The sequence below is a fragment of the Mandrillus leucophaeus genome, unplaced genomic scaffold (assembly GCF_000951045.1).
Source record: "Mandrillus leucophaeus isolate KB7577 unplaced genomic scaffold, Mleu.le_1.0 Scaffold50, whole genome shotgun sequence".
NCBI lineage: Eukaryota > Metazoa > Chordata > Mammalia > Primates > Cercopithecidae > Mandrillus > Mandrillus leucophaeus.
The window spans coordinates 4,058,530-4,073,331 of record NW_012105365.1 but is presented as its reverse complement, the minus strand read 5'-3'; the positions used below and the strand labels follow the sequence as shown (position 1 = coordinate 4,073,331).

At 33.9% G+C, this 14,802-nt stretch overlaps 2 protein-coding genes across 6 annotated transcripts in view; one reads left to right on the top strand and one right to left on the bottom strand.

The window, feature by feature from the left end:
* RUNDC3B (RUN domain containing 3B) overlaps positions 1-14,802 on the top strand; it is a 188,325-nt gene that overhangs the window by 12,650 nt on the left and 160,873 nt on the right. For all 4 annotated transcript variants that reach the window (XM_011996043.1, XM_011996042.1, XM_011996041.1 and 1 more), the window contains exon 2: positions 9,185-9,300. In XM_011996043.1, coding sequence (XP_011851433.1) covers positions 9,185-9,300 — 116 coding nt within the window. The remainder of the gene's footprint in view (positions 1-9,184; positions 9,301-14,802) is intronic.
* ABCB1 (ATP-binding cassette, sub-family B (MDR/TAP), member 1) overlaps positions 1-14,802 on the bottom strand; it is a 218,034-nt gene that overhangs the window by 146,954 nt on the left and 56,278 nt on the right. The gene's annotated exons all lie outside the window — the stretch shown is intronic.

The window sequence follows — 14,802 nt, the reverse complement described above, 5'->3', positions numbered from 1 at the left end:
CCCCCAAAGATTCGTATTTAACATTAGATTTTGTGATTTTTAAATCTTAGTATTTACAGAACCAAATCTTCTGTTATATTTCAGGTCTAATCTCAAAATTAATACTAATAACGATTTAAAATTTTAATAAATCTACCACAAAACATCTATGTCTTAACATGATAAGAAAATATATTTAATTTATACATGGCCAATATGCTTTTTGGAGGAAAAATATTAGATTCAGCCTTTATGACTAATAATGGAAATTTTAATTATAATAATTTTTATTTAAATTAGATTTATTTTATAGTTAAGGATAACATGGCCACAATTCAAACCCAAATATATCTGGTTTCAAAACATATATATATTTTTAATACTGTGCTGTCTTGATTGTCCGTGATACAAGTCGGCTGATGTGTGTGTTTGCATAGACAGAAACTGGAAACTTTCATTTTCTTAGCATTCTAGTGTTGATAAACCATGAACACTATATGTTATGGTTTTTTTCTGTTCTTCGTATTGTTCTATTGCTGCTTTTAATGTCTAGCTTACTAGAAAGCTCACTTATGTTAAAGTATTTGAATATTTTCATTTATTCTTGTGTAAAGAACAATTGGATTCCCAAGGGATATGTAATCCAAGTATATAAAGTGTTCTTTATTAGAATAATTTTAATTGGGAGTTCTTTCATATGAGGTTAAATCAATTTATTTTAAGATAGGAAGTTTTCTTGGTTTGATAACTTACTAATTTTAGATGAATCTTTTTGGAAAGTTTTGTCTTTTTTATTTTAAGAGTGTACTTCTAACGTTATTTTTTATGTTTGGCAATCTGCTGTTATCAGTCTGCTTATATAGCAATACAAGATGTTAATAATAGAGTATTTCCATCCTTAAGTGTCTAGATTAGCAATTCTCTTTTAAAATAGATTTTGACAGTACAGATTGAGAAAATATTTTAAATACACATCTGTCTTTTTATTTAATTTTTAAAAATTTCCTTTTTAGAGACAGGGTCTTGCTGTTACCTAGGCTGGAGTGCAGACGCATGACCATAGCCCACTGTAACCTTGAATTCCTGGGTTCAAGTTATCCTCTTGCCTCAGCCTTCTGAGTTGCTTAGAATAACAGCCTATTTCCACCATGCCTGGCTAATTTTTAAATTTCTTTATAGAGATAGGGTCTCGCTTTGTTGCTCAAACTCCTGACCTCAAGCCATCGCTGTGGCCTCAGCTTTGCAAAGTGTTGGGATTACAGGTGTGAGCCACCACACCTGGCGCTGCTTTCTTCCTATAAAGTTGATTTTTACATTGGGTAAAATTTTTTTGAAATAATAAAATATCACAAAGAGAGTTTCATGTTTCAGGGTACAAATTTCAGGGAAGGTGGTTGAAACTTTTTTTGGTTCCAATAAAAGTTTATTTACAAAAACATGCAACTAGTTGCATTAGGCTTGTGGACAGCAGTCTGTAGACCTCTTCTTAAAGGATATGTGAAAGGTATTTTTTCTCATTATAAAATATTTTAAATAGATTAAAATTATATTAGAAAATAAAGAGGAAAATACACATGATGTTTGAGAATTCTTTTTTTTTGTTTGTTTGTGGGTGGGGGGCAGGGAGTCTCGCTCTGTTGCCAGGCTGGAGTGCAGTGGCATGATCTGGGCTCACTGCAACCTCTGCCTCCCAGGTTCAAGCAATTTTCCTGCCTCAGCCTCCCTGGTAGTTGGGACTACAGGTGCATGCCACCATGCCCAGCTAATTTTTTTTTTTTTTTTTGTATTTTAATAGAGACGGAATTTCACCATGTTTCCCAGGCTAGTCTCGAACTCCTGAGCTCAGGCAATCTGCCTGCCTCAGCCTCCCAAAGTGCTAGGATTACAGGTGTGAGCCACTGTGCCCGGCCGAGAATTTGTAAGTTTCATAATATTTGAAAAAAGAAGGGAAATTACTTTTTTTGTTTGTTTCTTTGTTTCCGCGCTTTCACCCAGGCTGAAGTGCAGTTGGCACCATCTCGGCTCACTGCGATCTCTTCTTCCCAGGTTCAAGTGATTCTTCTGCCTCAGCCTCCTGAGTAGCTGGGACTACAAGTGTGCACCACCACACCTGGCTGACTTTTGTATTTTTAGTAGAGGTGGGGTTTCACTATGTTGGCCAGGCTGGTCTCAAACTTCTGACCTCAGATGATCCACCTGCCTTGGCCTCCCAAAGTGTTGGGATTACAGGCGTGAGCCACCGTGCCCAGACCTGCAAACTGTTGATTGCAAAACATTCTCTTGTGTTTGTGATGTAAAATATAAGAGAGCAAATAGGTCTTCCAGTGAACAGATATCTCTGGGTATTGTGCTTATTATCACCTATAGTCACTCCTTATATTATGTTTGGTGTGGATCATGTCATCTCTCTTGGAAGCCATCTTCTTGTTGATCATTGATGCTGTTATTTTAATGGCAGAGGATAATTACCTCACCCCTCTGTTAGAGACTACTAAAAGCAATGGCATATAATAAGGAATATTGTAAATTTGGTTTGAAATAGTGGAGAGTTCTCTGTCTCCTATTTTGGATACTTACGTTCTATTAAAAACATCACTCTTATTAGTGACTTTAACCTTTGTGAGCCCTTTTAAGTTTTGAAATGTGATGATTCTAGATGTTTTCATGTACATTAGTTATCTTCAGATATAATTCCATGTAAAGGGATATAGCATGGTATAATAAGAAAATCTATTTTATTTGAATATTTATTTTTTTCTGAAGCATATTTGATAAATGGCCAAATAATATATGCTTGTCGTAAAGGGATAGGAATATAATTTTTTTCCTACTTATTCTCTCTGTGTATATATGGATATATATATTATTAATGCAGAACATTAAATATTAAAAATGAATTTTCACTGTAAAAGTAATTTCTAATAAAAACTATAGACATTTAAGAAAATTATTTTTGATTTGTCCTCACATTTAAAATTTTTAAATTATTTTTAATTATAATTATGTTACAAATCTATGAACTATGGAAGGAATTAATGTAATGTGGATGTAATTAATATGTTTTAAACAGTTTCGGTAACTCTCATTTCTCTTGCTATGTTGACAAAGGGAAAAAGGTAGTTCATGCTTTCTTAGGTTTTAAGGTTTTAATCACAATCGTTCTTTTTTTGTTGGTTGTTTGAGACGGAGTTTTGCTCTTGTTGCTCAGGCCGGAGTGCAGTGGCACGATCTTGGCTCGCTGCAACCTTCACCTCCTGGATTCAAGTGATTCTCCTATCTCAGCCTCTTGAGTAACTGGGATTACAGGCATGCGCCACCACGCCCAGCTAATTTTTTGTATTTTTGGTAGAGACGGGGTTTCATCATGTTGGCCAGGCAGGTCTTGAACTCCTGACCTCAGGTTATCCACCTGCCTCGGCCTCCCAAAGTGCAGGGATTACAGGCTTGAGCCACCATACCCGGCCCATTCTTTCTTATTTCTAAGCTAACAAAAATTTCCTTGAACTTTGAAGGTGGGAAAGAGAATCTTTTTAAATAGAGACTTTTCAGAAACTGCACTTCAAAATCTTAATTGTAAGTCTCTTTTATGTAAACTTTTGATTTTTAATTTTTATGTAAAAGCTGTTACTTAGACTTGATTTGATATTTTTAGACATTCATCAAATTGTCATTTCATGATTCAAAAATCATTCCATTTTAGGAAACAGATGACTAATATTAATGTCATCATTATCAGGAAATAGCTCAGCATCTGTGTGATATTTCTTAGATATATTAAAATTCTTTTTACAGGTTTGATTTTTATAGCACATCTTAGTTACTGTGTTATGGAGGACAGATCCTCATTACTCTGGCATATACTCATGACTAGCTATATGATTTTAGAGAAGTGAGTATTGAGTGGGAAGAGTCGGTTAGCTGAAAGTGAAGCATAGACTCTAAGGGATTGATTTGCCTTCTGAAATTCTGGGTTGTGTTGGAGGGAGGAGAGCAGGATGTGAATGGTGAAGCAAAGCTGGAAAACATTATTTTTCTTCATTACTGACTTTGATATAATAGAAATTTTTGTAATGCTTTCTCACTCTTAAATGTCTTTATGCTTGAAAATCATAGAAATTGTGTCTAAGGATATGCTTTGGGCTTTTTGGACTTTGCTTTTACTTTAGTTTTTAGTTAGCTGTTGAGTTTCAAGTAATGCAGTGCTCTGATATTTGACATTTTATGTTTTTATGACACAGTATCTTCTGTAAGAATGTAACCTGGTAACATAGAAAAATATTTGTGCATTTTGTTGACTACTGATTGATCCATATATGTCTCTTGATATGAAAATATATGCACTAATAACCATGGCTTTTTCTTCCCTCTACATTTTACAAAGTAAATAGTTTGTTAGGTAATTTAGTGTTATTCCTGGAGAACAATAGTGACTAAAATCTTATCCGACTGTTAAAGGTGGAAATTGAGTTCTAACCTAGATTTTTATCTTTGATGATTTAAGTACTTTGTTAATTTTGTTTTCAAATATAAATTTCGGTTTATTTTATGGAGGTGCATTACTATCTTAAATGGCGTAATTTTTACAAGCAGTAGGTTATTCCTTCCTTGAGCAATCTAGTTGCAGAGTTAACTTTCTTATTCCATTCTACTGAATGAAGATTAGAGAAAAGCATTCAGAAATTTCCTTCTATTCAGGTGAAAGGTGGAGGTGGAGATTGTATGCTTTTTATTTATTCATTTTAGAAACATTTCTCATTTCCTTTTCCTACACATTGTACTGATTATTCTTATTAAAAATTTGCCAAGGATTGGCAGCATTATTCTCATGTATTGTCACTGAGATGGACATAGAAAATAAAAGTTTTCAAGTCCCTTTTAAATCTGGTTTCTCTTTATCTTTTTGTTTCTATCCATTTAGTATGCGTTACATCTGGCATTTATCTAACTTGACTATGCTTTAGGTACAAGAAACTAATTTTATCTGTGTTACTTCCTATATGTTGTTTCTCATTATTGCATGATAATTTACTCCATTGATCTCCAGTTGCTGTTGTAGATAATACTGTGTAGTCGAACATTAATCTGTCTCAGCATTTCTCAATCAGGATTATTCATCTGAACCAAAGAAGACTGAAAATTATTTGAGTGATTATATTCTTAATTATTCCAAAGATATATAATGGTGTATAATTTGTATCATTCGAGTTTCATAGGAGAGTTATTTCATTACACACCAAGAATGCCATAGGGTGGCATTTCTGAAAGTGTACTTCTGGACCCGGATGCTTTCAGAGGTCCACAAGGTCAAAATTATTTTCTTAACTATTCTAAGACATTATTTGCCTTTTAAAATTCCCATTCTCTTTTGTTGTTATTACTATTGTCATTTTCTTTGTCTTTTTTATTAAAAATTCCCATTTTCTAACAAGTGTATCCTGGAGTTTTCCAGATGCTACGTAATGTGTACTATTATAATAGCTTGAATAAAAAAGTAGTAATATAATCTAATTGTCTCATATTAAACACATTAAAGATATTTGCAAACATGTAAACAGTGCTATTCTTGCTATGTTTTTCTTTTGGAAAATGCAGTTTTCATAAAAATATTTTTATGTAGCATGTAATGAATTAATTTTGTTTATAATTAGTAAATAAATACAGGCAGTTCTTACTTTGCATGGTTCCAGTATTTCATAATTTAGTTAAGTAACATCAATCCTATCTAGTAACATGGTTTCAATTTGAATTACCGCTGTAACTCAGCTGTGAGTAGTTGCATAAAATACACATTTTGCCACTGGCTCTCTAGTCCACAAACCACTATGTAACTAACAAATACACATCATAATCAGACACCAGTAATATCACTTCTTTCAAAGTCTGCCTAGGATTGGTCCCTATGCATCTGAAAATGGATAATCAAAAACAGTGAATTGGCCAATTTACAGAGATGAAAGTACAGAAAAGAAATGGAAAATGATAGCTGGGTGTGGTGGCTCACGCCTGTAATCCCAGCACTTTGGGAGGTCAAGGCAGGCAGATCACGAGGTTAGGAGATCAGGACCATCCTGGCTAACATGGTGAAACCCCGGCTCTACTAAAAAAATACAAAATATTAGCTGGGCTTGGTGGTGGGCACCTGTAGTGCCAGCTACTTAGGAGGCTGAGGCAGGAGAATGGTGTGAACTGGTGAGGCGGAGCTTACAGTGAGCTGAGATCGCAGCATTGCACTCCAGCCTGGGCGACAGAGCGAGACTCCGTCTCAAAGAAAAAAGAATGGAAAATGATAATGCTTAAAGTGAGATTTGCATGAATATAAAGGGAGTTACAGAATAAATTGTTGATCATGGGAATGTGCACATTTCTCCTATTTAAGAGAATCTACATATACAGCCAAGGAAACTTAGTGGAGGCAAATGTTGATGTAAAAATGAGGAAAGAATGTTGAATATTGTAGGGACATGGATACAGCTGGAAACCATCATTCTCAGCAAACTATCACAAGAACAGAAAACCAAACACTGCATGTTCTCACTCATAGGTGGGAACTGAACAATGTGAACACTTGGACACAGGAAGGGGAACATCACACACCAGGGCCTGTTGTGGGGCGGGGAGAGGGGGGAGGGATAGCATTAGGAGATACACCTAATGTAAATGATGAGTTAATGGGTGCAGCACACCAACATGGCACATGTATACATATGTACCAGACCTGCACATTGTGCACATGTACCCTAGGACATAAAGTATAATTAAAAAAATAAAAATGAAGAAAGTGGTTGCAACAGAAAGGATGAAAATGTCCCAGAGGAAGTGACACCAACAGAACACTTCACATTAAAGGGCTTCTCAGAGGTATTTCACAGCATTGAAAGTGTAAAGGAAAACATATTGGAAGCTAGTTCGAGAAATATGGCAGTTTGCAAAAAGACAGAAAAAGAGGCTTACGCTGTATCTTAAGTTACACTAAATGAGAAGAATGAGGCAAGCACTGTTCAGACAACTCTTCATAAGTTTGTTACAAAGAAGTAGAACACTTGAATTCTCAGTGCTTCTAATGTTTTAAAGTACAGTGTACTAAATAAATCTGTTTTACTATTTTTCATTTCCCTATGTAACCGGTTGTAAGAAAGTTTTTAATGTTTTGAGAAAAGTTTATGAAGGCCACAGGAAAATTATAATTTTTAATTATAAAGATGATTTTGCATGGTTTCAACTTGCAGAGTTATTGTTATGGTCCTGTACTGCTGTGCTAAGTGAGGACTGCCTGTATTTAAAATCTTTTAGTTCAATTTCTAGTATGGTAAATACTAGATATAACCCAAATCTTTCTATATTTCCCTTTATGCCTGTCTCCTGTATTTTCTGTCCTGATTGAATAACGTGACTATCAAGAGTAAAACCTGAAAAAAAGCTTGTACTCTTTTATCTTCTTTATAGTTTTTATTTCCAATTATTTAACAGCTCCCCTTATCGTCTTGATTCCCCACTGTCTTAGGCTCTCATATACCATCCTTTATAGGGTATGACTGTAAAAAGCATGAGGAAGTTGTTTGAGGTGACAGGACTATTTTGTATCCTGATTTTGATGGTGATTATATGAATCTACACATGTTAAAACTCATAAACTATATGTTGGGTCTTGCCGTGATAGGATGTTTAAACATTTCTTTGCTATTCTTTCAAAATAGAGCTTACAAATAAATCAACAGGTACCCACTGAGTACAGTGTTCAAAGCATTGTCCTAGGTGCTGAGGGAGATACATTGTTCAGAAAGCATGTTTCTGCCTGAAGAAATTGTGTTCTAATAAGATAAAGATGGAAAACAAATGATAGCAGTAAGATAAATCATAATTGTCTCTTAAGGGAAATAAATACAAATAAAATGTTAGTTTGTGCTAGGAATATGCAGGTGGATAATTCTCCATTGAGAAGATGACATTTGAGTTGAGACTTGGAAAATACATTGATTTTTGACAGTCAAAAATACAGACAAAGAACATTCTGATAAGGAAAAATATAGTACACTTTACAGATTTGCAGGTTTTGCTATTTATAAGCTCATAAAAACTTTGGATGTTGAAATGGTTTGTCTGTGACCTCATCCAAATCTCATCTTGAATTGTAACTCCCATAATTCCCATGTGTCATGGGAGAGACCCAGTGGTAGGTAATTGAATCATGGGGGCGGGCCTTTCCCATGCTGTTCTTGTGGTAGTAAGTCTCACGAGATTTGATAGTTTTATAAAGGGGAGTTCCCCTACACATGCTTTCTTGCCTGCTGCCATGTAAGACAACCCTTTATTCTTCCTTGATCTTCCACCATGATTGTGAGGCCTCCCAGCCATGTGGAACTGTGAGTCAATTAAATCTCTTTCCTTTATAAATTACTCAGTCTCAGGTAAGTCTTTATTAGCAGTGTGAGAACAGACTAATACAGATGTATTCTTCTCATTAATACCCACATTCTATTTTATTCTGTTTTCTGCTCAGAAACTCTCAAAAGCATTTGAGTCTGCAGCTCAAATTCCTTACAAGTAGTAGTATTGTTTTTGAGTATTTTGGAGTTAATTTAGTTAGGTCACATTTTGTTTTTAATGGGGACAATTAGCTATTTCTAAGTCTTAGTTTTGTCAATAGATACTCTCTTAGTCCTTTCAGGCTGCTTTAACAAATTACCTTAAACCGGGTAATTTATAAACAACAGAAACTTATTGCTCACAGTTCTGCAGACTGGGAAGGCCAAGATTGGGGCACCATCAGATTGAGTGTCTGGTGAGAGCCCATTCCTCATAGATGACACCTTCTGTGTGTCCTTACATGGCAGAAGAGGCAAACAAGCTCCCTCAGGCCTCTTTTATAAGAGTACTAACTCTGTATATGAAAGCTCTGCCCTCATTATCTAACCACTTCTCAAAGGCTCTAACCCTTAATACTATTGCTCTGGGGATTAGGTATCAACATATGAATTTTGGGAGTACACAAACATTCTGACCAGAGGAGATAGGAAATAATAAAAAGACTCCTCTTTCTGTAAAAATTTCCATTTACAGAATAAATTTGAATAAATGGGGTTTTCAGAAGTTATATTCTTATAAAATATTTTTACAAGTTTTCCCCAAATTGCCTTCCTCCCATTTTTTTCATACTTAGGGAATTAATCAACTCTGCCTAAAAGCAACAATAATCTTTTTTTCATAGGTTTTCTGTGAAGACCCTGATTGATCGGTCTTGCTTTGAGACAATTGATGATTCTTCTCCTGAATTTAACAATTTTGCAGCTATTTTGGAACAGATTTTAAGCCACCGGCTAAAAGGTAAAAGCACTAATGTACTATTTATTCTCCCACTAGCTGTCTTTATGATAAGCTTGAAATTTTAGAAATCATAGTCTGTGTGACTTAGATAGCCAACATTCTACAATGTGAGAAACATAAACCTGATATCAGAATGTCAAATCTGTTGGCCTGTGTGACTACAAAAGAGCCTCTGTTCTCAGATTTACGCCTATTTGTGGGATGCATTGAAAATGTTGTGTTAATTGCCACATACAAGGAGAAAAGTGGCTTTCCATAAGTAATTAAAGTAAAAGCTTAAATTGAAAGGTAGCCCATCCCGAAGGTTACTTGATGGTGTTTTAATCAATTTACAAAGAAGCATTCCAGGCATAATGTTTATTTGTTTAGCATCTACTTTCTTAAACAAGTATCTTTGTAAATATTTTAGCAGATAGTAGGTTAAAAAAGAGGTATGTAAGAGACATGCTTGGCTTTGGTTTTCTTAAATCAAAAAGTATACTTACATTAGAAATATAATTCTCTTAACAATTTAAAGGGGAACATGGGAGCTATATTCTCTCTGAATTTTAGATTTTTTAAATTAAAAAGATCTATAAAATATAGTTGCTAAAAATCAAGAAGTATTGTGTAGTATAAATCTTAGTAACAATAAGTACTAACTTTATCACATTAATCCCATTATCTGGTCTTCCTAAAGCAAACTTGATCATCAGATATTTTCACTTAAGTTTTTTATTATCTTTACAATCTTAATGATATAGTTTCACATCAGTAGTAGTAACTTGCTTTGGTAGCATAACTTTTGAGACTCTCAGGTGTGATATGAAGATTAATTCTATTCTGTACTTTTTGATGCTGAAAGCATCCAGGTTTTAGTATAAGTGTTTAAATGAGTTGAGCAGTACTGTGGGCCCAGAGCAAAGGATTGAATTTAAACTACATCGGAGAAAAAATATGAATTCATTTATCCCTCTGCAATTTAAAATGGGGTTCCTAAAATTACTAACACTTTTTTCTGTTAAATTTGGTTGTTTTGCATTTTAAAGGGGTTTTTTTTTCTCATTTTTGCTGTTCCATGTTTCCTAAATTTTCTGTCACTGATGTTACCTTTTATAAGAAAATAAAATTTTTATAAAAGCAAAGGATATGGAAGTATTTTGAGATATTATTAGATACTATATTGTGTGATGATCATATTTTTAAATTTTATGCATAAATTTATAAATAATGCCTGACTAAAAAGTATATGGAATAGAACAGACTCTGATGCACCTTGATGTTCGTGAGAATTTTACCTTAAAACCTAATGCCCCTGATCTGGTATACCTTTTAGCATATGATTCTCTCACAAAAAACTGTCAATAGAAAACTATCAATAGCAAATGAACAATAAGGCTATGTTGAGACTCCCATGCCAAGTGGTTGGGCAGAGTCACTACTGTGTAAGTGGATGCCTCCGGCACACCAATCTGCCGTCTTCTGAGTTGTATATCAGCAAAATATAGATCATACACCTTCAGAATTATTTCTGAACAATTAAATCCATTAATGTTATTTCTGAATAATACTATAATGAAAATAGAATCCCCAGTTGAATTATGAATAAGAATTCTACTTGTGTGACTAAGATATAGTAAGAAATCTGATACAGTAAGATTTGTGTTAATTTTTTAAGCTAGGTAAGATAATTTAAAAATTTCTGTAAATCGACTCATATGGTCACTGATTTATATACTTGTGTATGTGTATATATATATAAGGAATTACAAAATAATGTGTAACTTTTGAGATGAGGTATTTTAAAGATGCAAGCATCTGGGACTTTCATATATTACTTCCTATTTTTGGTATTTTAATATATAACAAATTGCTTTTACTTTTGGATAAATCATATGATTATTTTGATAGTACACTCTTCACTTATGATTTAGTTATATAGCAACTAATTTTTCCAGTGTTTTCCTTTATAGAAGTACAAATTAAAATTTTATAACTTTGTGTGTTTCTAAGATCTACTTTTCTACAACTACTGCTTATTTTTGAAGTAAAAGGACATTTGTTTTCAACATTAAACTTTTCCAGAGAAAGATAAAATCTTCCCCAGACACAGTATAGGCTGTGATGATACAGGCAAAGTGAAGAGCTGAGACAGTTGTTTCACTCTAAAAGCCCCATTACTGAAGAAAAGGAGGCTTTTAAAATTATATACGTTAATCTTATTTGCAGTAATCTGTCAATAAGATGTTGATCTTACTTTCCTAGGATATAGCTGAGAAATAGGAATTAATGATAATATTAGAATTGAAAGAGATCTTCGTTCAGGTCCTTCAGTAATTTTTGAACTTTTATTGATTTATTTAAAGCATAGTACTTCCTTCCACCCTAACCCTACCACTCCTAATAAAAGCCACTGCAAAAGCTAGATATATATGTAGAACATTTTGTTGAAGCCAGGATGGAGAAGTTAGGCATTTTGCCTGCTCAGCAACAATTGCAACCTATTCAGAACTCCGTAGTACCACTTCAGGTAGCTCAGAGGATCATAGACTGAGAAGCACTACTGTATTTTAGCCTCTTTCCTGCTGAAGCAATCTGCTCAACAGTATTTCTAACAGGGGTACATACAGTCTTTGCCTTAACACTTCTGATCTCTGAGAACTAAGTAAAGCAGTCCATCACATTATTGGACAGGTTAGATTATTTGAAAATTCTTATGTATATGAAACCAACCTATCATATTGTGCTTTGATCTTTTTTCTGCTGCTTTCTTTCAAATGTGAGCCTACTACTAACAAATATTAAAATATAGCTATTTTATAATCTTTTCCCAAGTTCCCTCTTTTCTTTCTCCCAGGTAAGGTATCCCTAGTTTCTTTAATTTTCTGGAACCACCACAGTCTTAGTTTTCTGGCTTACCACTGATTTGTTAGTATTGCTCTTAAAAATCCAGTTCTCAGAGCTGAGTAAAGCTTCAGATAGGCTAGTATTAGTCAGAATTTAAGTTTACATAGACTTCTGGTTCACATTGAAATTGAGGCTGAGTAAAATCCCGAGGCTTTTAAAAAATTGAACTATAGCTTATATTTTATTTCTCTAAATTAGTTTGCTTGACCTGAAGTTTGATAGGGATAAATGCAGTATTTTTTCCCTCTTTATCCCCTTCAGAGATAAAAACACAAATAAGTGGAAAGATATACGTGGTCATAGATTAAAAAATTAATATTGTTAAAATGCTTGTATTAACAATCTACCCAACATAATCTAAATGTTCACTGAAATCTCTATCAAAATTTCAGGGTCATTTTTCACAGGAAAAAAAAGACAGTCCTGAAAATTCATATGAAACCACAAAAGACCCTGAATAACCAAAGAAATCTTGAGCAAAAAGAACAAAACTGGAGGCATCAAAATACTTGACTTCAAAATATACTGCAAAGCTGTATTAGTTAAAACAGGATGTTGCTAGCATAAAAACAGATGAATAAACTAATAGAATAGAATAGAGAACCCACAAATAAATCCATGCATTTATGGTCCATTAATTTTCAACAAAAGTGCCAAAGCACACACTAGGGAAAGGACAGTCTCTTTAATAAATGGTGTTGAGACAACTGATTAGCCACACGTAGAAGAATGAAATTAGACCCTTCACACCATAGAAGAAAATCAACTCAAAATGCATTAAAGACTTAAATGTAAGATCTACCTACTACAACTGTAAAGTTACTAGAAGAAAACATAGGGAAAAAACTCCATGACATTGGTCTAAGTGATGACATTTTTGGATTTGACACCACAAGCACAGGCAACTAAAGGAAAATAAACAAGTGGAATTACATAAAACTAAATTACATCATCAGAGTAAAGAGACAGTTTACAAAAAGGGATGAAATATTTAAAAACCACACACCAGATAAGGGGCTAATATCTAAAATATATAAGGAACTCAAACAAATCAATAGTAAGAAAATAAATAGCCTGATTTAGGCAAAGAACCTGAATAGACATTCCCACAATAAGACATGCAAATGGTCAACAGTTATATAAAAAGGTGCTCAAAATCACTCTACAGCAAATAAATGAAAATTAAAACCATAGTGAGATATGCCCTCATACCCGTTGGAATGCATATTATCAAACAGCCGAAGGATAACAAGTGCTGGAGAAGTTGTGGAGAAAAGGGAACCCTTGCAGTAGGAATGTAAATTTAGAACAGCCATTACAGAAAACATTCTGGAGGTTCCTCAAAAACTTAAAAATAGAACTGCCATTAGTCTTCTATGTGATTAGAGTAAATAAAAATAAAAATAGAACCACCATGTAAACCAGCAATCCCACTTCTAGGTACATAGCCAAGGAAATGAAATCAGTGTCTCAAAGAGTTATCTCTCCTTCCATGTTCATTGAAGGATTATTCACACTAGCCAAGATAAGGACTCAACCTAATTATCCGTCTACTGATGAGTTTATTTAAAAAAAAAAAAAAAAAAGAATGTTGCATATATAAACAATGGAATACTCTTCAGCTTTTAAGAGGAAGAAAATCCTGCCATTTGTGACAACATGGATGACCCAGAAGACATTATGTTGAGTGAAATAAACCAGATACATAAAGACAAATACTGCATGACTTCCTTATATATGGCATCTAAAAAAGTTGAACTCATAAAAGTAGAGAGTAGAATGGTGGTTACCATGTGCTGGAAGGAGAAGGATCAGAGAGATGTTTTGGTTAAAGGATATAAAAATTCAGTTAAATAGGAATAAGTTCAAGAGATCTATTGTACAAAATGGTGACTATAGTTAAAGTGTATTGGATATTTGAAAATTCCTAAAAGAGTATATTTTCAGTGTTCTCACCAAAAAATGATAAGTATGTGAGGGCTATGGTTTAAATGTGTCCCCTCAAATTCATGTGCTGGAAACTTAACACCCTGTCCAACGGTGTTGGGAAGTGGGGCTTTTTGGGAGGTGTTCTTAGCTCATAAGGGCAGAGCCCTCATGAATGAATTAATACCTTTATAAAAGGGCTTGACAGAAGGCGTTTGTCCTTTTTTGCCATTTTGCTTTCTGCCATTTGGAGATGCAACATTCCTTCATTCTAGAGGATGCAGTGTTCAAGGTACCACCTTGGAAGCAGAGACAGGACCCTCACTAGGCCCCAAATCTGCTGATGCTTTGATCTTGGACTTCCCAGCCTCTAGAACTACGAGAAATAAATTGCAGTTTGCTATAAATGACCCAGTTTCAGGTATTGTTATAGCAATACAAAAATGGACCAAGAAAGTGAAGTAATACATATGTTAATTTGTTAATTAGTACAATTTAGCCATTCCACAATGTATACAAATTTAAAAACATGCACATCATATATACAATTTATATTTGTCAATTTAAAAATTTTAAAATAATTTTTTAAAAGAAAAAATTAATACAGTTATAAGCTTATTCAAAGAAAAAAGAGGAAAGAAGAGACTAACCAGTGAAGCTAGAAATACAGTATGCATTAGTAGTATTAAT